Source organism: Eumetopias jubatus, unplaced genomic scaffold (genome assembly GCF_037043125.1).
Source record: "Eumetopias jubatus isolate StellerSeaLion01/CBP00866 unplaced genomic scaffold, mEumJub1_p1.0 scaffold_1, whole genome shotgun sequence".
NCBI lineage: Eukaryota > Metazoa > Chordata > Mammalia > Carnivora > Otariidae > Eumetopias > Eumetopias jubatus.
In genome coordinates this window covers 75292075-75315612 of record NW_028274807.1, presented here as the reverse complement: position 1 = coordinate 75315612, position 23538 = coordinate 75292075, and the positions used below count along the sequence as shown (strand labels likewise).

At 37.7% G+C, this 23538-nt stretch overlaps 1 protein-coding gene across 1 annotated transcript in view; it reads left to right on the top strand.

Annotated features, from left to right (window-relative positions):
* CCDC50 (coiled-coil domain containing 50) overlaps window positions 1-23538 on the top strand; it is a 70810-nt gene that overhangs the window by 25045 nt on the left and 22227 nt on the right. The window contains exons 2-5 of the mRNA XM_088025047.1: window positions 4547-4609; window positions 5416-5542; window positions 11559-11649; window positions 19661-19778. Coding sequence (XP_087881173.1) covers window positions 4547-4609; window positions 5416-5542; window positions 11559-11649; window positions 19661-19778 — 399 coding nt within the window. The remainder of the gene's footprint in view (window positions 1-4546; window positions 4610-5415; window positions 5543-11558; window positions 11650-19660; window positions 19779-23538) is intronic.

The following is a 23538-nucleotide window of genomic DNA, read 5'->3' as shown; positions in this document are numbered from 1 at the left end:
GAATTTTAACCTTCCTTTGAAATTTGTTTTGTATGCTAGCTACTTTAAGGTTTCTTGATACCTCTGTCTGAGTCGCTCCCATTCCTTATACTTACCTCCATTTCATAACAAGCATAACTCCTCCATTATTTATGCCTTCAAAGAATATTCTGTAGGTGTTTATAACATTAAATTATATTATGTTCATGTACTTTTCTGTCATCTCTACCTTCTTGATGGCTTGGAGATGATTTATTTATCCTAAAAGAGAGCTCAGCAAGTGTTTGTCGAATGAATGTGTTTACTAGATACATGCTATGTCATTTATTTAGGGAGATTCATAAATGAATGAAAATCTCTTCAAGGAAAATGGATGGGGGGAGTGTGTGTGTGTGTGTGTGTGTGTGTGTGTGTGTGTATAAAAATCCCACTTATTTCTGAGATTTGCTTGGGTTAATGTAAATAATTCATTGTATACTTACATGTATATATCTGGATTTAAAAAAATCACTAAAACTCTATTTCATTTAATGGGAATGGGTGGGAAGGTTTCTAGTTTTTATTTAAATGATATTTGAAAATTTTACAAGTCTCTGTGATGCTGTCATAACAACAAGCTTAATTCTATTCATAAAATTGTTTTCTTTTGTCTGTGGCATTTTTACTGTTTTTTAACTTTTTGACCAGTGTTTCTTCATTTTTTTTTCTATAAATATCTCATGAAGTGTTACTGCATGCTACATCCAATGCTAATTGTGTGGAAGGCGCAGAGAGTAGTCCCACATGGTCCCTCCCCTGAAGAGTTTGCAACTGGTTGTGGAGGCAGCTGTGTATTTGAATTGAAGGATAAATATATTTCTTTCTGTTGATCCTCTTCAAAAGCAAGGAGGCAGAATTGCATGGTTATCAGTTTTCAAAAGAGACTTAGGCCCTAATTGTGGGGAAAATATTTGGGGTTAGAGGGAAGTCTGAATAGGAATGAAGCGGAGTGATGGCGTTGCCTTAATGGCAAGATCAGCCTGGAATTTGGGTGAGTGAAAGTGAACATAGGAGGGAGAAAGTTTGAGAAGTGGGAGGATAAGAGTTCAGGGTCCAGGGGTACATCTTTTTTTTTTTTTTTTTTAGAGATTTTATTTATTTATTTGACAGAGAGACAGCGAGAGAGGGAACACAAGCAGAGGGAGGGTGAGAGGGAGAAGCAGGCTTCCCACTGAGCAGGGAGCCTGATGTGGGACTCGATCCCAGGACCCTGGGACCATGACCTGAGCCGAAGGCAGATGCTTAACCAACTGAGCCACCCAGGTGCCCCTCCAGGGGTACATCTTAAATTTGCCTGCAGAGAAAGGTCAGGTATGGTGAATTTATTCTGTTTACCCTCAGTAAGGTTTATACTGTTTACTTTGAAGTAGATTAGGGAAGGAGCAAAGACCTAGGCTCTGAACTTGGCCTGGCTATGAAATTTTTCTATAATTGCCAGTCTGATTACTGATTTACAAAGCTGGCCGGATGTGATTATTTTCCAGCCTGTAGTAGAGTCATGCTGTGAAGAATACAGAGGCACATCTTGAAGGGAACGAGTGGATGCAGAAGAAACTGGATTAAACACATAATACTTGGTATAAATGAGATTATATATTTGGAAGTTCTTAGTAAACTCTGAAGTGCTAAGTCAGTGTATTGACAGTACAACTCTGTGTATGAGTGTGTGCACTTCCTTGTAGTCATTGAAGATCTTCTAGATTCTCTTCTAACTCAAGCCCTAACCCATATATGCTCTAAGAAGATTTAGGATCAAATCACCATAATTGAATATAATTTGTTCTTGTTGTTTAAATATTAAGAAATCATTGAGAAGAGTCATTGTTATGGTAACTGGTAATTCATAAACTCCTTGTACCTGTTATGTTAGTGTGTCTCCAGGTTTATGATTTAGCCATATATGCTGTTGATGGAATTAAAGATGTAGATTTTTAAAAAGTTTGTATTTAATTATAGAATTTAAAATGTAATATGTAAAAAATTTCAAAAACCAAAAGAAATACAGAAACCCACAAACCTCTTGGTCAAATTTAATAGATGTTAATATTTGCCTTATTTGCTTTAGTCTTCTCTGTTTTGTTCGTAAAGCAGTAGAACTTCATCTGATATAGCAAAGACGCTCCTGCCCTTTGTCTCTCTCTGTAGGTGAGCACAATTCTAAATTCAGTTTGTGTCAGTGCTGTATATTAAAAACATTTTTATTACAGGTGTTTATATCCATAAGCATTGTGTTTTTAATGTTGCACTGACTAAAAGAAAAAGATATTAAATTATTGCAGTTCTTCATATGGTTATCCACGTGGAAAACTGCAATAATTTTATAATTTTTTAATTTTATTCAGCATGACATTAAAAATATATAAAATATATTGTTTGACATAAAACTTTCTGCCCTGATAACATAAATTGAAGTGGCTTTTAAGTTTTTTTTACTGTAACCTACAGGATGAAATATGTTTTATATTGTGACCTAATACATATCATATACATGTATATATATATACCTGTGTGTGTACATGTGTGTATATGTGTGTAAAACTGAAAAAGTTTCTCCATACCATAGTTGCCTCTGCTGTGTGTTATACTCTGTTCTCTAGCCTATTCATTTTTAAATGCTTTTTCTAGACTTAGTAAATTGATTTTATGACCTAGTAATAGGTTGCCATCCATGAATTGAAAAATATTAATCTCAACAATCAATCTAATCTTAATCTAAAATTAATACTGACTTTAGTATACAGACATAAACTTTCGTAGTACAGTAAAAGCACCTCAGATAATAAGGCAGCATATTAAAATAGCATTCTTTTGCACAAGATTTGATTACATCCATTTTCGTTAATTGATTCTGAATATTTGTTTTCTGGGAACTAAATCCTACATGTCTTAGCCATTTAATCAATTACTATTAATTAGCTAAGCATTTGGTCAGTATCGGATGTCTCCTCTGGCCTGTCCCAGCCTCCTGGTCTGCCTCAAGTCCAGGAGAGCTTTCATGGTGTCAGGAAAGGAAAGAGCTCTTTCGGGCTCAGGCACTGGCTTCTCGCCTCGTCACGAACAAACTGCATACAACTTTGTAAGTCCTTGGTTCTTTCGGGCCCTCATTTTCCTCACCTAGTAATTGAAAGGGTTAACTAGCTCATTTTGAAAGCACTTTCATTCTCTGAAATACAGACTAGGATCTGGGACACAGTTGTTAGAATTTGCTGAGAATATATCTGATGTTAAAGAATAGGACTTTCTACTGGAATTACTAGTTTCACAGTTGCATTTGAACAAGGGGTAAACAGGTCATATATAGTTTAAATAGTTCTTGGGCAGAAATGATTCGTAAAACCATTTTGGAGTAACCTTAATGTCCCAAGATCTACCTACTTTTTTATTGCATTATTTCTCCGGTACAGGGCTACATGAATGTATATGTCAGCATATGTAAGTGCTAAGAATGGCAAAGATGTGTTTCTTTATTCCATTTTAGTTAAATGTCCTCATAGGCAAATCCAGAGCCGCAGAAAGAAATCTATAACCTCTGGTATTCCTATGGTACAGTTTTCTGAGTCCTACCTATTTAGTAGTTTATGGCTTTGAGGAATTTTCCTTTTTTAATGTGAGTTACATGTTTGGAATAGAGTAAGAAGGTATCACCTAAACTACATGTCCTTCAGACAAACAAATAAAAAGCACATTTCATGATACGAGTCCTTCGTAAGTATTGTTTTATGTATGTGCTTGTGTTAAGAAACAGGGATTTTGGTGTAGAGTGGACCTTGGAGACCATCTCTTCTCATTTGCTTCTAAAAAGATAGGCCAATGAGTGCTCCTGCCTGGATCTCCAAATCGAGGCAACATTAGGGGCAGGTTTCTGTATCCCCTAAGGTTCCTATTTTCTTTTGGTATACAGATTCATTTTAGGGAGCTCTACATTTAGAGAGACCTGGGGAGCCAGTTCTAACTCATGTCTGAGGGTGTGGATGCATTAAAGAATGTGATTATCCTTGAGGTAGAGATCTTTTCCTAGTCCGAGGGACTAATAAAGGTGTGTTTTTCCTTAGGGACACCAGGCTAGATGTCAGTCTCTGGGAGAGGATCCCCTCAACCCCAGATGACTGAGGCAAGGGCTAGATTTCTCTTAACTCCTCTGACCATGCGAGAACTCAGTTTTCTCTCAGCTGCAGTATGCAGAACGTTCTTGTCTCTTGTATTATGGCAGCAGTTCTTGCCCTCTCTTAATAGGTGTGGATTAGAATTTCTGGACCTCTGGGTTCTGATTCTGTGGTTAATATAGTTAGGCCAGGGACCAGAGCTAACCGTTATTTTATGACACCCTGTGCTTGGCACTGAGCAGGTACTATGTGGATTTTTGTGAATGAAGACTTAATACTAACTAGTCACTGTTTTGCATTTGCATGTTATAAAGTTGATCATCCTAAAATATTTGAATTTATTTTTGAAGTAAACAATTCTTTTTTTAACATATTAAAATATCACCGATGAGTCTTCTTTGCTTTTCTTCCTTCATCCTCTGCAGTGTGCCGAGATTTTGCTGTCTTAGAGGACCACACCCTGGCCCACAGCCTGCAGGAACAAGAGAGTGAGTAATGGCCCTCATTATGTTCTTCCTGTTTTCTTTTTTAGTGGTAGCTTGAGGCAGGTTTCTTAGGGTGAGGCAGGAGAGAACAGATTCACCAGGCCACACTGTCCTTCTATCCTGAGGGATTTATCTAGGCAAATGTCACCCGCGTGGAGAATGAAGTTCTGGGTATTTTGAAGTATGGCAGCTGCCAGGGAGGAGGAGACTGCTGGGTAGGTGGGAGGAAAAGAGGGACTTGAACCTTTTCTCTTGCCCTAGTGTTACAGGAGGGAGGCACTATCTGGCGTCTTTTCCTTCCCCTAGAAGAGGGGCCTGAACCAGATCTTTCCAGGCATTGGCAGGATCTAGATTGTGGATTTTTCTTAATATTTATGTATGTAATTATGGAAGCTAAATCTAAGCTATACATGTTATATAAAAGTACATATTTGTGAATATGTAATTTGAAAATCATTCATGTGTCAATATAAAAATTAAGTCTTGAAAAATGTAGTTTATAAAGAGAGTGTCAGCTGGTGGAGCAGAAGGAGCCTTGGCCTTAGCCTTAGAGTATATGTGTGGAAGACCTGGTACTACCACTGTTTGCCATGGGACCAAGGGCAAATTGCTTAACCTTTCTGATCCTCACTTTTATTAATGGAAAGATAAGAGTAATTCCTCTGCTGCCTGTTATATAGCATTATTGAGAGCATACAGTGAAGTGGATATGAAGCTCTTTTTAATGGAAAAGCTCTTCTTCAGTTATTGTGAGGCATAAACCCAAAAAACACAACGTTGTCATTCCTTTCTTCAATCTTTCTGTCCAGTTGAGCATCATTTGGCATCGAACATTCAGCGGAACCGTTTGGTCCAACATGATCTCCAGGTGGCTAAGCAGCTTCAGGAGGAAGATCTGAAAGCTCAGGCTCAGCTCCAGAAGCGCTACAAAGACCTGTGAGGCTTTGGGGTGTGGGAGGGAGTCATGCTGGGACTGGTTTTCTCTGTGGAGTCAGCAACCAGGGCAGGGAAGAAGACTCTGTGTCTGTCCCTCTCATGCCTTTCACTATTAGATTATAAATCCTGTAGTGGCTATCCCATAGTTTCCTTTGACTTGAAAATTTTTGTTCATTGATGGAACACTTTCTGAGTTTTGGGACATGTGGATTCTGGTATGAATTCTTAACACTTTTAACTGTATGACTTTGAGACATTTGTTCCACCTCTCTGAGTCTATATTCCTTCCCTGTAGCATGTGGAAAATAATCTCTGTCCCTTTTGCCTATAGGTTGTTTGGGGGAGTCCAGTGAAATACTGGCTATCAAAGAACGTTATGAGTTGTATTTGATTCCTTTCCTCTTTCCTGGTGGTGTTTGCTGCTCTTATTTTCCTTGAACCTCTTGCTTTTCAGGGAGATGCAGAATCTTCTGGAAAGCTCTGAATTACACCCTCAGTTCTTTTTATAACTTCTGCATCTAACAAAAGTTCTTTCTCAGTCTTCTCTTAATAGTTAGAAAAATGGAAAGATCGCATCTAAAGTCTCTTCCAGCACAATGACTTATTATTTTTTTTAATGTGCTTTGAAAAAGCTCACAAATTGCATTTCTTAACTTGAGAGTAGCCCCTAACCCTAAATCTCAGATGGTGGATTTTATCACAAGGTATTGTTTTGAGGAGGAAAGGGTAAAGGAAGAAGTGAAGGGACCCTTAATTTACTATAGTTCATGTTCAAAGAAACAGGAAAACCTATCATTTTTGCTGTTTTGAGGAACGGTTTTTCTGTTTTATTATTCGTAGAGAGAATTTTAGTCATCATTTTGTTCAGCTTCCTTATTTTGGAAATAAACATTCTTACTGACTCTTGCTATACAAAGAGACCACAGATAGGAATAAAATGTAGCCACTGCCTTTAAGGGCCTCAAAATAAAACACTGAGCATTGTAAATCTACAGATACCTGCACAAGCCACAGGGAATTGGAGAACATGTTTCATGCCTATGAAGAGGGGAGAGACTGGGAAACCCATCCCAATGCAGACAGTACAGTTAATCTGAACCTTGATGGTTAATTAGAAGTGTGTAGTCATAGCTGGGGTAAAGGATTCTAGCCAGAGGAAGTAAAAGGGAAGATAGGAGGTAAAAGAACCTGGAATCTCATGGTAGCTACATGAAGTTTTGTATTGCTGGACTGCAGGGTGTGAATAAGGGCATGTAGGGGATGAGGCCAGAAAAGTAGACAAAAGCTGGACCAAAAGGTTACATAAGTTATATTTTTAGGAATTTAGATTTTGTAGATTTTATGTTATAAACAGCAGAGAACCTGTTGGGGTTTTCATTTTGGGGCCTTCTCTGGGGGCTGGATCGTTGAAGGATTGTGGGGGCAGCTGTTAAGCAGTGGTCAGATGAAGAAATGACAAGACTTGATTTGAGGGTAATGGCAATAGAATTAGGAGAGATTTGACGTGCCTCTGGGTGGCTCAGTCAGTTAAGCGACTGACTCGATTTCAGCTCAGGCCCTGATCCCAGGGTCATGAGATCAAGCCCCATGTTGGGCTCCATGCTTAGGGCAGAGTCTGTTTGGGACTCTCTCTCCCTCTGCCCTTACCCCTGCTCTCTGGCTCTCTCTCTAAAATAAATAAATAAATCTTTAAAAAAAAAAAAAGAAAGGAAGAGACTCGAGATGTGTGGAGCTTCAGGGTCATAACCAGAGGGAAAGTCAGAGCCAGAGCTAGAATAACATTCTAGAGTTCTCAGTTATTGTCCCTTTACAGGATTCACAGTGCTTTACTCTGAAGGGCAGTTCTGAGGCCGGTGCAGAGGTTTAAGATCCAAAATTAGGGTAATGATAGTGAGTATAAAGAGATTATTCAGAGATTATCGAGATAAAACACTAAATATAAATGAGGATTCCGACAGTGATGGATTATAGGTCTTAAATTAGAGGAGAGCCAGGTATTATATTTCTGCCTGGGACTTCAGGGTTTTAGAGGTATTCATAGCTGAAATAAGTAAGTTAGAAAGGAAGTTTTTCTGATTTTCACACCCCGGTAATTTTGACATTTGCACATCAGTGGATGGATGAAATGCTGTAAATATTAATGAACTGGAATGTCTCACTCTGTCTGCATCCTGGGGTCCCTGTCCAATGTCAGGTTTGCCAGTTGTTGACTACTCCTTTCTCCCTTGATTTTTCTTCCTCAGAATTCTGTATAATTCTGGGCCTGGTCCTTCATGGAAGTATGATTTGAAGTTATTAAGCTCAGCTTAAAACTCACTTCTTTAAATTTTTTTTATTATTTTTAAAAAATTATTTAAATTCAATTTATTTAACATATAGTGTATTATTAGTTTCAGGGGTAGAATTTAGTGACTCATCAATTGCATATGACACCCAGGGCTCATTACATCAAGTGCCCTCCTTAATGTCCATCCCCCAGTTACCCCATCCCCCCACCCACCTCCCCTCCAGCAACCCTCAGTTTGTTTCCTAGAGTTAAGAGTCCCCTGTGGTTTGCCTCCCTTTCTGTTTTCTTTCTTTCTTTTTCTTTTCTTTTCTTTTCTTTCTTTCTTTCTTTCTTTCTTTCTTTCTTTCTTTCTTTCTTTCTTTCTTTCTTTCTTTCTTTCTTTCTTCCTTCCTTCCTTCCTTCCTTCCTTCCTTCCTTCCTTCCTTCCTTCCTTCCTTCCTTTTTTTTTTTTTTGTTAACATATAATGTATTATTTGTTTCAGGGGTACAGGTCTGATTTGTTAGTCTAACACAATTCACAGCGCTCACCATAGCACATACCCTCCCCAGTGTCCATCACACAGCCACCCCATCCCTCCCACCCCCCACCACTCCAGCAACCCTCAGTTTGTTTCCTGAGATTAAGAATTCCTCATATCAGTGAGATCATATGATACATGTCTTTCTCTGATTGACTTAATTCGCTCAGCATAATACCCTCCAGTTCATCCACGTTGTTGCAAATGGCAAGATTTCATTCCATTTGATGGCTGCATAATATTCCATTGATACATACACACATCACATCTTTATCCATTCATCTGTCGATGGACATCTTGGCTCTTTCCATAGTTTGGCTATTGTGGACATTGCTGCTATAAACATCGGGGTGCACGTACCCCTTCGGATCCCTACATTTGTATGTTTGAGGTAAATACCCAGTAGTGCAATTGCTGGGTCATACAGTAGCTCTATTTTCAACTGTTTGAGGAACCTCATACTGTTTTCCAGAGTGGGTGCACCAGCTTGCATTCCCACCAACAATGTAAGAGGGTTCCCCTTTCTCCGCATCCCCACCAACATCTGTCGTTTCCTGACTTGTTAATTTTAGCCATTCTGACTGGTGTGAGGTGGTATCTCATTGAGGTTTTGATTTGGATTTCCCTGATGCCGAGCGATGTTGAGCACTTTTTCATGTGTCTGTTGGCCATTTGGATGTCTTCTTTGGAAAAATGTCTGTTCATGTCTTCTGTCCATTTCTTGATTGGATCATTTGTTCTTTGGGTGTTGAGTTTGATAAGTTCTTTATAGATTTTGGATACTAGCCTTTTATCTGATATGTCATTTGCGAATATCTTCTCCCATTTCCCTTTCTGTTTTCATCTTATTTTTTTTTCCCCTTTCCTTATGTTCATCTGTTTTATTTCTTAAATTCCACATATAGGTGAAATCCTGTGATGTTTGTCTTTCTCTGACTGACTTATTTTGCTTATCATAGTACCATCTAGTTCCATACAAGTCATTGCAAATGGCAAGATTTTGTTCTTTTTGATGGCTGAGTAGTATTCCAGTGTGTGTGTGTGTGTGTGTGTGTGTGTGTGTGTGTGTCTGTGTGTGTGTCCGTATGTGTGTCTGTGTGTGTATACACACACCACATCTTCTTTATCCATTCATCTGTCCATGGACATCTGGGCTCTTTCCATATTTTGGCTGTTGTTTATACTAGGAAGTACATCTATGTCACATTTGATTTGGACTTGTCCTCTCTGCTGAGCTTCTGCTTTCTTCCCATCTGTTATCATCTGCATATAATTAATAGTTGTTAACTCCTGTAAAGATTTTACATGAATTTGGAAGATCCGAGTAGAGAAGTCTTTGAAAACGAAGACCATGATTTTGTATATGATTCTTAATTGTTAGAAGTGAGTAAATGAAAAGAGGATATATAAATAAAAATTATTCTGAGTAGATTTTCAGTTCTTTGGTTTGAGTGGTTAAAAATCCTAAAATATTAGACCTATAAGATGAAGTCGTTAAGTCCAAATACTTCTAGAGCTGGTAAATTGCCCATGAGAGGGCACGGCCGTCTGGCTGTCAGTGACGGGACCAGAAATCCAGTCTGCAGCAACCTTCTCCAGTGGTTTTCCTACTGATTCGGAGGGTCTTGCCGTCCCTTACTTGTGCTGTCTTACCTTCTCTGCCTTCCTTTCTGTCTTGTGTGTGCGTAACACATGTGTACACACCTACGTGTATACACACATCTTCCACCTACACCTGTTTCCAAGCATGTTGAAAGTGACCCGTTTCCATATAGAATAATTAGAATAATTTTTATCCTTTCAGTTTTGTCAGAATAGAGTATATGGGTTTTAATTCCTTAATTGCAATTAGGATTATTGCCCCCTACAACACTTTTGAATTACAAAATGCTGTTTGTTAAACATGGAATATACCACCAAGACTGAGATTCACTGAGTATTTTTTTTTTTTTTTTTTAAGTAGACTCCACACCCAGCATGGTGCCCAATGCAGGGCTTGAACTCAGGACCCTGAGATCAAGACCCGAGTTGAGATCAAGAGTCAGACACTTAACTGACTGAGCCACTGAGGCACCCCTACTGAATATTTTAAGTTCACTTGGCAGGGGGACAGTGAGAGGATATATTTGTTTAGGAAACAGACTGCATCCATAAGTCACAAATGTAATTTTATTCTATCATCTTTTTAAATAGTAAACTCTATGCATGTTTCTGCTCTTCATTCCTAGCTAACAATTTTGTGTAAAGGTTGGTCTCCAGAACTATCGCATTTGGGAGTTTTGGACTGTCTGTTGACATTTCTTGAAACCTGAAGCCAAAAGACATGCACACTTGTAGCTACCTCTGAGAAATCCAAGTCCTATTTTGTGTTTGAACTGCTGTTTTAGAGGTGCTGTTTTAAGGATCTGTTTCTTCCACCAAAATCATTCTCTTGTTTCTTCCACCAAAAAGTATTGTGAGCCTCTGAGTGCAGAGTGAGGATTTCCTCATGTTTGTATCCTCAGTGTTGAGCATAGTGCAGGTGTTATTTAAATCTTTGTTGAATGCATGAATGCCCAAACAAAACAAACTGTGCTGGCCACAGTATTACATTTGATTTTCTTAGGGCCCTGAGTATTAAGAAAACTGGCATCAGCCAGAGAGGTGTCTGTTGGGAACTGAAGTTGGGGAGGAATTTAAGTATTAGTGAAACTGAAAAATACATCTAATTTAAAAATTTATGGAAATCATTTTAAAGTCATACCGGCACCTCTAAGTGACCACAGTGACATATAGTAAGCTCTCTCCCAATTTTTTTCTGTGTACTCCATATCTATATTTTGATACTTGTGGACATTAATCTCATAGTCGATGTCTCCTTTGCATATTCTTGAGAAAACATGGCTGTCTGTAGAGTGGCCCCGGTATGGTGAGGTGATTCAGGAGGGTAGAATAAGCATGGGACTTTCCATTGTAGTGCCTGGGGATTGGATTCTGGTTCTGCCACGTATTTTCTCTGTGATCTTAGGGAAATGGTTTCACTACTCTGGGCCCCAGATTTTTTATCTGTAAGATGTGATAATATCAACCTCTTTGCATCACTCTTGTGAGGATTAAGTGAGATAAAAAATGTGCATGGGCTCATAGTGAGTATCCAGTAAATTGTGTTATATTTATAGAAAAATCATTCCTTATTTTCTTTATTCATACTGTTTTCACTTTTATTTTTTAGTGAACAACAAGACTGTGAAATTGCTCAGGAAATCCAGGAGAAGCTGGCTATTGAGGCAGAGAGACGACGCATTCAGGAGAAGAAGGATGAGGTACAACTTAGATAAGGCCCCTCCACCCCAGCACAGAGGAATGGCTGCTTTCAGTATTCACGGGCTCAGGGTAGGGTTCCCGGATGGGCAGCAGAGCTCTTGTCTTTGGGGGTGCATAGTCCAAGTATTGCCTTCCCTGGACCACCTTTTATTGCCCCTTGATAACCTAAGTGAAATCTTAAAAAATGACGGTAATTCAACATAAGGTGTGAATTAGTTTCCTAGGACTGCTTTTAACAAATCACCAGAAACTTGATGGCTTAAGACAGCAGGAATATATTCTCTCACAGTTCTGGAGGCCAGAAATCCAAAATCAAGGTTTTGGTGGGACCCTGCTACCTTCTGGGAAAGATGCTTCTTTGCCTCTTCCTGCCTTCTGGTGGCTCCTGACAGTCATTGGCATTCCTTGACGTGTCACAGCATCCCTTCAGCCTCTGCCTCTATTGTCACATGGCCTTCTTCTTGTATCTTTGCTTCCTCTTCTTTTCTTATAAGGGAACCAGTCATTGGATTGAGGACTGGCCCTAGTCTAGTATGACTTTCTCTTAACTAATTACATCTGTGAAGACCCTATTTCTGAATAAGGTCCTATTCTGAGGTTCTTGGTAAAAATGAATTCTTAGGGGACACTATTCAACCCAATACAGGCTGTATGTCTGTGGGTTATTCCTACAGTCTTAAGAGAGAGCAGACGTGAGTGTAGGCTGAACAAGAGTCAGGGGGTGTCACTGTGAGAAGCCAGGAGCCACCATTGCTCCCACTCTTCGTTGTTTGTGGCTTCACTCTCCTATGAGTGCTGCCTCAAAGAACTAACTCATCTGTTTGATTCTGTAGATATTTTTAAATTGTATTGTTTTTAAAGCTGAAAATGACTAAAAGTAGCAACAGCGTTTTGTTGGTAAGAGGACTTGAATTTGCAGTTAAATATTACTTGCCTTTGTGTTGGACTTTTAGCATTTCTTACAAACAGTTCTTTTTCAGTTTGTATTAATTCTGTGTCTGCCTTGCTGTTCTTGGCCACAGATTAAGGTTATATTTAGGAAGAAAATGATTTATAATTTTAATAATAGAATGGCCATATGATTTATTGTATGTGTACTCAAATACTTTTCTGGGTTAAAGGGGGTAGTATTAATAGTTACATAAACTGGGCCTGTCCTGGGTACCAGCACACGTGGTCACCCTATTAAATAGGTGGGATGAGGGCCATCCGTAAACTAGCCTGGATATATTGCTGCTCCCACAGAGCCATCCTTGTTCCTGTAAGACTCCTTGTTCTATGCCAGGTGAGCATGAGACACCTGGTATGTGTGTATTTAGCTGTTTCTTTAAGAAACAGACCATGATTTTGTGATCATCAGAACTGCAAGTAAGAATTAGGGATTGCTTTTTAGCCTTCCTGTTATCAACACAGGAACTCTTTTTACTACAGGATGTGTTGCCTCTCTGTAAGGCTTTGCTTTGGGGATGAAACTGGGAACTGAAAGAAGTGATTATATTTTCTAAACAGGAAAGCTTCTATTTTAAAAATAACAGAGTAATGAAGTTGGCTTCTTATAAATGCTACTGGTGTCCTGTGATTTTTTTTTCCCCCCATTCAGGAAAAATAGGAAAGAAAGAGAAACCAAAACACTTTATTTAGGCATGTCGAATCTAAACAGCAATCACAATAAATAGTCTCCTGGTAATACCAGATAAAGTAAGCAGTTTAGTGATTAACTCTTTTTCAAATTAAGAAATTAAGACTTGAAGAATCAGTGACTAGTCCCCAGCTATAATAAGATGCCAGAGAAATGTCTGTACAGTTCAGGTCCCCTGACTGACCGCTTCTGACACAGATGTCCTATGTATGACACAACAGAAAACATGTAAACTTTGGAGTTAGAACGTTCTGGATTTGAATCTTAGCTCCTTAACTTTTAGCTGTGACTTTCAGAATCTCACTTAACCATGTAGAACCTCAGGTTCCAAATTGGAAAAGCCATGATAATTGTACATATCCTGGAGGGCTGTTGTGAGGTGTAAGTGAGATCATGTATGTAAGGCCTCTGGGACATACTAGGTTAATAATTTCTCTTCCCTTTTTACTTTCTTGCCAGTCGTTTCCACACCATTCGGCCTTTTATAACAGCTCTGATTTCTCTTATAGAAAGAGATGTGTGCTAAATTAGAAAGGGGGAAAATAAACAGGCTTAAGTGTATTCCAGTCTGGTGTGATCTGAGCAATCCTCAAGCATTTCCTTGCCGTCGCCGGCCTCCCAGCTAGCCTGCCTTCCAGTACTGTTTGACCGGCTCTGATGGCCCCATTCCCCAGTGCAGTGGAGAGATTAAAGGAGAAATCCGGTTGGGGGAGATTTTGTGAGACTAGCCTTAAAAACTCCATTCAGACTCTTTGATTTTCCAGCTGATGCCTTAGATTAGAAGATGCCTACCATGCCGAGATATTCTCTTATCAAAAGATAGGACTCTCAGCTGACTGGTATGTTATTAATATTAAATGAACAAAATTTGAGTAGTAAAGCTTCTCATTGAAGGATGTATGATGCCTATTTGTTTATTTTAGTCCCTGTGCCTCGCAGAGGAGACTGAGACTGAGATGAGATAATAGTGGAAGTTTTTCTGGCCAACTCTTAAAAAACATTGCCTGTTACTCATGAACTGTCGTAATTCTTTTTTAATTTTTTTCTCTGTCTATGCTCTTCTATTTCCTTCTGGAGTCTGCTTAGCTAGTAAGTTCTTATTGAACAGCAGGGCTATGGAAAATGCCTCTCTGATCACCCACATGTCCTTTTCAGAGATTTTTGGGGTCAGCTCTCTTCAGTAGTTTATAACCCCCCAAACAACCAGATGTAGAATCCAAGGCCTCTTTTCTCTTGGGGCAGAGTGTTTTTCTTGAACAACATTGTACATGAGAAGTTATACAACTCTGTGTGGGTGAATTACCATTTCTGGCTTTGTCATGCTATAATTTTATTGTGCTTTTTAACAGAGCATAGATGAAAGTAGCATTTCCATGCAGGGAGACAGATGTAAAAAGTTTTTTTTTTTTTTTTTTTTTTTAAAAAAGGAAAGAAAGGAAGGGAAGAAAGAAAGAAAGGTCTTCAATATTCTTACCAGATTGTAGCCTCCCCTCTCCTGCTTCTCCCCTACTTTCCCCCTTCTCTTTTTTCTTTTTTCTCCCATCCTTCCTCCTTTCCTCCCTCCCTCCTTCCTTTCCCTCTTTCTTCCTTTTTTTCTTTTTTTTTTTTAAACTTTTTTATGTAGTGTGACTATAGTAGTTGCATTGCTCTCTAGGCCCCTGTTGAAGCAGGGTTATAGCCTTTGAGAATACTGGACTGTATGAGTTTGTAACTAAGAAAAGTGGACTAATCCCATTGGGATTATTCTCTTGGGTTTATAGCATTAGCATTTGTCATTGTTTCATAAAGCTAAGGAATGTGTGTTTAGTTGATGAAGTTATTTTTAAATAAAACTCTTAAGCATATGTTGTGTGTGTTTCTGTATGTGTGTGTGAATATCTATAGATACACATATGTGTCTTTTGAACCTAGATCCAAATATATGTGAATGTGCAACTATTTTAGGGCAAAATTTTTTTTTTTTTTTTTTTTTTTTTTGCTTAAGTAAACATTAGCATGACCATGCTATGAAAAATCTGTGGCACTAGTCCAACAGTTTGAAGCCACTTATAATATGAACTGTTCAGGGATAGACTTAGTAATCAGTTTACATTAAAAATTAATCTAGTGTGAACCATGGTACTTTTTCATAACATTCTTAAAGTGATTAGAATTTCATGTTCTAAAAGAATATTTATGTAAGTTGGTAATATTTAGAGCATAGCTCAAATAACAGTACATTTTAGCTACTAAAAAAAAAGATGCCCTTTGTTTTGGCACTTTAAAAATAAGATTATACATATATGGCCAGAAATGGGGAATGAGTAGAAGGTTTTTGGTTGAGAAAATTCTTCTCTCTTCTTATCTTGGTCATAAGGATGTTTTTACATCCATAGAATTGCTATGTTGTTTTCTGTTCTTAAACCCTCTGAAGATTATACCTGTTACGAGTTTCCTACTGAATTAGATGTTAATTGCTAGTTGATGAAGAAATGTAGCAATCTAATGGAGTGGCTTTCTTTTTTTTTTTTAATTTTTTATTGTTATGTTAATCACCATATATTACATCATTAGTTTTTGGTGCAGTGTTCCATGATTCATTGTTTGTTCATAACACCCAGTGCTCCATGCAGAACGTGCCCTCCTCAATACCCATCACCAGGCTAACCCATCCCCCAACCCCCCTCCCCTCTATTTTTTTTTTTCTTTCCAATAGTCACTTGACAATCACATTTTTAGATTTCCTTGATTGTTTTTATGCCAAAGATTTCCTCATTTTGAAACCCACTACCATTGAGGAATAGAAGTGGAAACTTTCAGGGAAAAGTAACCCTGATATAAAATTATATAAACCAAAAAATAGCCTAAGGAATCCAATATAATAGTTTAGTAATTTTTTAAAATTTTATTTATTTGAGAGAGAGCGAGAGAATGAGCAGGGGGGAGGGGCAGAAGGGAGGGAGAGAGAGAACCCCAAGCCGACTTCCCACTGAGTGTGGAACCTGGTGCGGGGCTCAGTCCCAGGACCCCAAGATCATGACCTGAGCCGAAATCAAGAGTTGGACACTCAATCCATTGAGCCCCAATGGTTTCCTAATTTGCCATCTACTTGGGAAAGATGTTTTAGGCTCCTCTGGGCTCTGCTGCACCTTGTTTGTGATAATGCCTCTCTTAGAGCACTCACCTTTGCTTGTCTTAAATTACACTAATCATTTTGCTTCTAAAACTTAATAGGTAAGAACTTTGCAAATATTGGCCATATATCCTGTTTCTCTATAGGTCTGTAGGAGAATGTTTGGCCTATTGAAGGCAATCAGTAAAACTATGTTTTTATTAAAATGACTTTTTTTCTAGCATCTAGAGATCCTTAACTGTGTTCTGTCTTAATGCTCACAGTTTCACATTTTCAAGATTTGGATACAATGGTGAATTTTCATTCCAATAAATCTATTTACCAGAAAGTCTTCTAATTACAGAGTTTTTTTGTGTTTTTTGTTTTTTGTTTTTTTACACATGAGCCCAAAGTAAGCCTACCTGATTAATATGATTAATTAAAAAATAATTGAAAATGACTTCAGAAGGGCTTATGAGTTCTTTTAGGTTTGTTTTCTCAAGTTATGTTTTGTGAAACAGTAATTCTATAAGGTTTATACTTTTTATGTAAAAAGCTTCTTTCTCAAAATAAATTTGAGTATTTTTAGGTTATAGGAAGATAACAGGTTTCTTTTACCAAAGTTTTAAAGTAGGCTAATATGCATTTTAAAGAGTTGGATGTAATACATGCTTTCCACTGAGTGCCTTGTGTTTTTTGGAGAACCTTTAGAGACTGGGGTTCTCAGGAACAAAGCTTTGGAAATGCTGTTCTAGACTAACCTTTAACAGGAAGGAAGCTGAGGAGGACCAGGGAGGTTGTTTATGTCGTGGGTGACTAAGCTGCACGTAGCATCGTGACTAATTGCCATCTTCAGTTTGTTTCAGGGGACGTTCTTTCTCCTGACATCACCTCCCTGAAGGCAGTGCATAGTAATGCTGCAGAGGGGGGAGGGGCATGCACTTGGGCCACGCCTCAGCTCTTAACACAGCAGTCCCTTCTCAGTGAGGCCCTGATCCTTTCCCTCATAGGCCTTGGCAGCCTATCCTCTCACCCAAAAAAGAGCTGAGAGCTTAAAAGAGCAAGAGGTTTGGGTGCTAAGGTGCATAACTGTTATTTTCCTTGATGAAAAGCACTTTCTTTGACTAGTTAATGCACGGTCAAGAAGCAGCATCATCCTTGTTTCTTTCCTGGTTTTTCACACAGAGAACACGGCTTATTACTATGTATTCATTAGGACAAAATTCAGTAGCAGAAAAGCAAGTATAAGGTCTCTAAAGCATAGTTTAATTTAATAATTTCTGCTGGCAGTTGGACCTAGTAATTTTCCTTTATATTTTTACTCCATTACGGCAAGGGAAATTTCTTGTTTCCTATAAAGCAAACCATTTGTACTGTTAGGTTCTTAGTAAACATGATGACAACTCAGGGAAATTTTGCATTTTCTTCCTATTTTGCAATAAGAAGTATAGGGATTTGAGAAACTCTTCTATAATAATACTAGCTTTGGGAGAACAAGTTATCTGTCTCTTGAACTGACTGATGTATTACTTTATAAGACATCAAATATGAACCTGGCACAGGGGCTATACCTGGTAATAGGTTTATTAAAATGATGCATTAGGGAATCAAGACGTTTGACTTTAAGATTGATTGGTAATGTATGTGTATAAATAGATGTGTGTGTGTGTATAATATGTAGATATAGATATGTACGTATATCTATAGATATGCATGTATGTGTGTGTATATACATGTCCATATATATAGAGATGATTGAGTAGTTGATTGGTAGAAAGGTATGTATATCTTTCACAAAAATTTATGAGAAGCTTCCAGCATAGAAATCAGTTAAAGACATTATATCAATAGTATATTCGTAAGTTTGAATTTAGATTTACCTAGCTGCGGCACCCATCATGTTTCTACACTGACATGAAAGTAATTGATTCATTCAGATGAATTTTTTTTGAAGTTTGCCTTCCAGCCTTAGTATATTCTTCATTTTGACTTATTTGGAAAATTGCAAAAGGGAGAGTAGTAATGAATTCTTGCTTCAAAATTTATATCAACATCTAAGTACTTCTTGTATTCCTTATTGTAAATATAAAGTAAGCACCTCAAACTACCTATGATTTTTATTTTTCACCAGGGAGTGCTGTTGCATATTTGTTTGGTCTTTAAGAATCTGGTGACACCTAGGGACCGTCTTTCCATAAAAGTGTACATGGAACAAAGTTTATGTGCTGCTTTGTGGTTCTTTCATAGAAATAAGCTTCAGAGTCAGAACACTGCCACTGTTTAGCTCAAACCTTTAGTAACCCTTGATCCCTTACACTGTGGACTCCAGACTTGTTGAGATTATGTGTAAGGAGTGCATGTGATCCAGTCTCAGACTGTTTTTCTAGCCTCACTTTTCTCTGTAACACCCCAACTCCTGTGTTCTAATGGACTGTTGGTTGTTGCCCATTAAAACATTCATATTTTTTCTGAGGTGGTTCTCCCTCCTTACTTTGCCTATTGGAATTCAGTTCAAAACCTAACGCAAATGCAAAGACTTGCACTATTAAGCAGAAATAAGACTTACCTCTTTTATACTCACATTGACATTTTTACCCTCTTACTGAGGCATTTATGATTTAATGGTATTATAGTTATTTGCACATACCTTTGTTTTCATACAATGATGGTAATCTTTTGGGGGGCAGGATCAGAATGTTATTCATCACTCAGTAACTGCTAAAAACTTGCCTGGAGATGAAGCAAGGGGGAGACAGAATACTGTTTTCTCTTTTTCAGTTAAGACAGTGGTACTCTAATGCAAAGCTAAATCAAGGATCAGCTGAAGAATTCTTTTATAAAGTTTTAAAATTAAATTATACACACAATTTGTAAAGTTTCATAGATTACTGCACTCTTCCATCCAGACTTACTGAATCATCAGCTTGGAAAAAGGGCCCACAAATAAGTATTTTAGAAATTCTATTGTATAACCAGCGTTAGGAATACTAGGTTTGTAGGTCTCCGGACTGAATTAAATTTAAATTTAAATTAAAAAAAAAAAAAAGCCTTTCTTGTTCATCTGGATCATGTGCCACTCCTGTTGAGCAGTTATGTATGGCATTTGAATAGCATGAGCTTAATGCCAGAAAGTCTGGAAAGCTATGGACAGAGCCCACAAAAGCTTGGCAGTGGAATATCAAACCACTGACTTGTAGGGCTACTGAATGGAATCTGTTCCATTGTAAAAGGTTTGTTCATTTTCTGGTAATATTGATTAGCCTTCTCTCTGTACTTGCAGGACATAGCTCGCCTTTTGCAAGAAAAGGAGTTACAGGAAGAGAAAAAACGAAAGAAACACTTTCCAGAGTCTTCTGGATCCAGTGCTTATGGAGATAGTTACTATTATGAAAATGGAGGTAACAATGGCTACATTATGATTTACTCTGTCCTTAGACTCAACCATAAGATGTCCCTTTAAATTTGTCTGTAAAGTGACCTCGGGGCCCATGTGGATTTGTGGCCAAATACTCTCTGAATCTAATGAATTCATCTGTTCCTTAGTTGAATGACCAGAGCTATTTTTATGGCTCTTAAAACAACTGTGGTTTTGTGAGATTTGACATGCATTCTGTTGTGCTGTAGCCACTTGGAATGCTGTACTACATTCTAAGCACATAAACTGGGGTGTAGAAAATGGGGATGAGTCTCTGGGCTTGATCTTTCTCAAGGAGTCTGGGCAGAATGTCCGAAGCAGCAGAGTGCCACGAATAATGAAGATGATACATCATACATCAGTTGGGTAACAAAGCTTCTTTCCATGCCTCTTGTATTTCAAACATAGGCCGATGAGTATGTGTGCTGATGACAAAATTAAATTCAAATATACTGTGTTCATTATTTGTCCTTGATGCTTCCTTGCTATTTGATTGCCATACAGAAAAATTCCTGAGGGAGAGAAGTCCCTTCCGAATTTCTCTTCTCTAGTATCTGCTTTTGCAGTGTGGTGGTGGTGATGGCATTGTCGTGGTGCCAGTGATTCTTTATCTTAAAAGTGTGTTGGGAAATGAGTATTTGCAAGTATTGTTCCATCTTTTTTCAAGATCTATCAAAGGAAAGACATTTCTTACCTATTACCAGTATTTATTGTAGTTCAGCTTGGAGACCAGACTTAGGATAACAAGTAAGTAAAACCTAAAGCATCTTCTAGAGGGTAAAGATATTAAGGTCAGTGATCCCCAAGGCCTTTGTGAGCCAATTATCAATTACTTCTCTATAATTTCATTGGAAAAAGGAAGTAGGTATTTGTCTTTGATGAGTAGAATGAAAGGGATGCACATGTAGATGTTAGGATTATTATAGTTGAGTGCAATCTTGCCCAGTCACGCTCTAAATTTATTGTTATCAGTAGAGCTCGGCTCTATTGCACTTAATGAGCAGGTTGGTTCTCTATTGATTGTTTGTGCTCTTCTTCCATATGTAAAATGCTCAGCTCTTTTTTGAAAGCCATTTTCATTATGCTGGTTTTTCTAATGAAATCATGTATTACATCATTTAAAAAGAAAAAAAAAATGTTGCCATATATTTCTGTGCTAGAGACCAGAAGGTAAAGAGTTTATTCTTGAGCTTTAATTAAAAGCTTAGAAATGTGCACTGGTGGTTTTCATTTGTTTTTATTTTTATTTCTGCTCTGGAATCATGTTCACTGCAAATAAAAGCAACTGTTTAAAACTATTAAGTCTATAAAAACATTAGGATGGCAAGTAATTAAGTATACTGAAGTATTAATTTTGGCCTTCCTCTGTTAAAACCTTTGACTAATTTCAATCGGGGCTCAAATCTGGTGGTTTTAACCAGAGTGCTATCATCCTCTAGGGCAGGAGACCATGTTAAGAATTCAGTGGTTTTTCAGGGACACCTTAAAGTAAAAAAAAAAAATTGTGAAGTTGTGACTTCCTGATCATATGCATATAAATATTAGAATTCCTCTTCAGTTGTGTTGTTGTTGAGAGTTTATAGATTGCTGAACATGTGTGATCCTCTTTCATTTGCCTTTGAGTCAGACCAAGTTAAGTTCCATAGAAACCACATTATAATTCAGTTCATATGCACAAAGTATAATCCTTGTGTCCTTTGCAGTGGTCTTTTCCCAACACATAGGGATATTATTTAATTGTGCTTCTCTATCTTTATGTATGCTATGATTTTTGCTTTAATTACATAATAATTAAAGTAGATCATTATAGAAGTGGTTTTCTTTTTCGCTTTTATTTTACTCAAGCTTAAATCTTAAAAATGATCATTTATAGATTTTCTGCAAATCTGAAATTATCTAAAACATATGTCAGATTTATATCAGCTGAAAAGGTATGTCTTGTTCAGTTGTGAATCCATGTTTTTCTTTCAAAGCCATACCTGTATCATAGGCGTATTAGTAATTTTTTTTTAAATCATGGTCTTTGGAGTCATAAGACCTTAGTTCAAGTTCCATCCCTTCCTTAGAACAATTGTGGTGTTGGGAAGTTATCTACTGTAATCACACTAAGCCTTTTTCTCATCTATAAAATGGAGATTTTAAAAAATACATCCTTCACGTGGATGTTGAGAAGATCAAATAATGTAATTTTGGTGAGGACTTAAGCTTTAAAGTACTGTTGTTTATGCATATATCAGTATTATGTGTATATAACAATATCTTGCATATCTACACAAAAATCATCTTATTTTGAAAGACAAACATGGAAGCACACAGATAAAATGTGTATATATATGTATGTGTGCATATAAATATATATGCATTGGCTATAAGTAAGTTAGTTATATTTGCCAAGTAACTTGGTCCAAGGAACATACAAGTCTCAGTCCTTAACTGGATAGGGTTTCAAAGGATTCAAACAGATTCCCCGACCCCAGTCTTTTTTCTTTCCCAGGTTTAAAGATAACCACAAGTGAACTAGACGCATATATTTTTTCCTGTCAACTCTGTGAAAATGTAGTGACAGCTCTGTTCTCATTCTTGGAGCACACTTACCTAAAGTAGAAGTACTAATATCAATTAACTTTTTAGGAAGAATTAAAAGCAACAACAAAACAATCATAGCCTCACATATCCATGTCAAGAAATAAAGCCGCCCTTGTTTTGGGGCAGGAAGGCTGACTTTTTTCACGCAGCTCTCCGTGGAACACCGGTATTAACACTAAACCATCGTTCCCCGAATGTGGGCATCGTTTAAGTAGCAGGTCAATATTATATTAATAATTCACAGCAGTAGCCAGTTGATTCTTTCTCAATTGTCAAGATACACTTAAAATAATAGTTTGGTAAAATAATAGCTACTTCTCTATCATAGAGAATAATTGTTCTGGTTCACTTTTATGTAAAAAATAAATGTAATAAATTCTACAGATGATTTTGTAAACTTTTTAGAAGACAGATTTTATTTTATTTATTTTTTAAAGATTTTATTCATTTGAGACACAGAGATACAGAGAGAGAAAGCATGAGCAGGGAGAGAGGCAGAGGGAGAGGGAGAAGCAGGCTCCTCGCTGAGCCAGGAGCCCCATGTGGGGCTCGATCCCAGGACCCTGGGATCATGACCTGAGCCGAAGGCAGACGCTTAACCATCTGAGCCACCCAGGCGCCCCTAGAAGACAGATTTTAGTTTAGACTTCATCTTTGAAGCAAATTTCCTTTTCTTCTGGAAAGCTCGAGAGGAAACGATTTGAAGTTTTTGAGAACCCTTATGGCATCAATGATACATTTAGCACGTATCTCCTCTTCCTCTGTTCCTTTATTCGATTAGCAATAACGAACTTAAAAAAAAAGAAACAAAACCCCTAAAAATTAAGAAAATGTATAGCTCATTATTTCCTCTGTATCCCATCAAACTGGGGTCGCTGTTTCAAATGCAGTTCAGCAAGTGGGTAATTTCAACAGGGAATGTATCTTAGCTAATTTAGCAGTTTTCTGTGGAATTAGGATGTCTTTTTATTACAGAATGTACTTAGAAAATGTTAAAATAAATATGCCTTGCAAAGTGCATAGTAATGTCTTTCCTTTGTTTTCATAGTATGCTCCTGCCTCAATGAGACCTAACAAAAGCACCCCTCTATGTGCTGTTTTGTGTTACATTTAGGGACTTGTATAGTTAGCACACACTATTTTTATACAAAGAATAC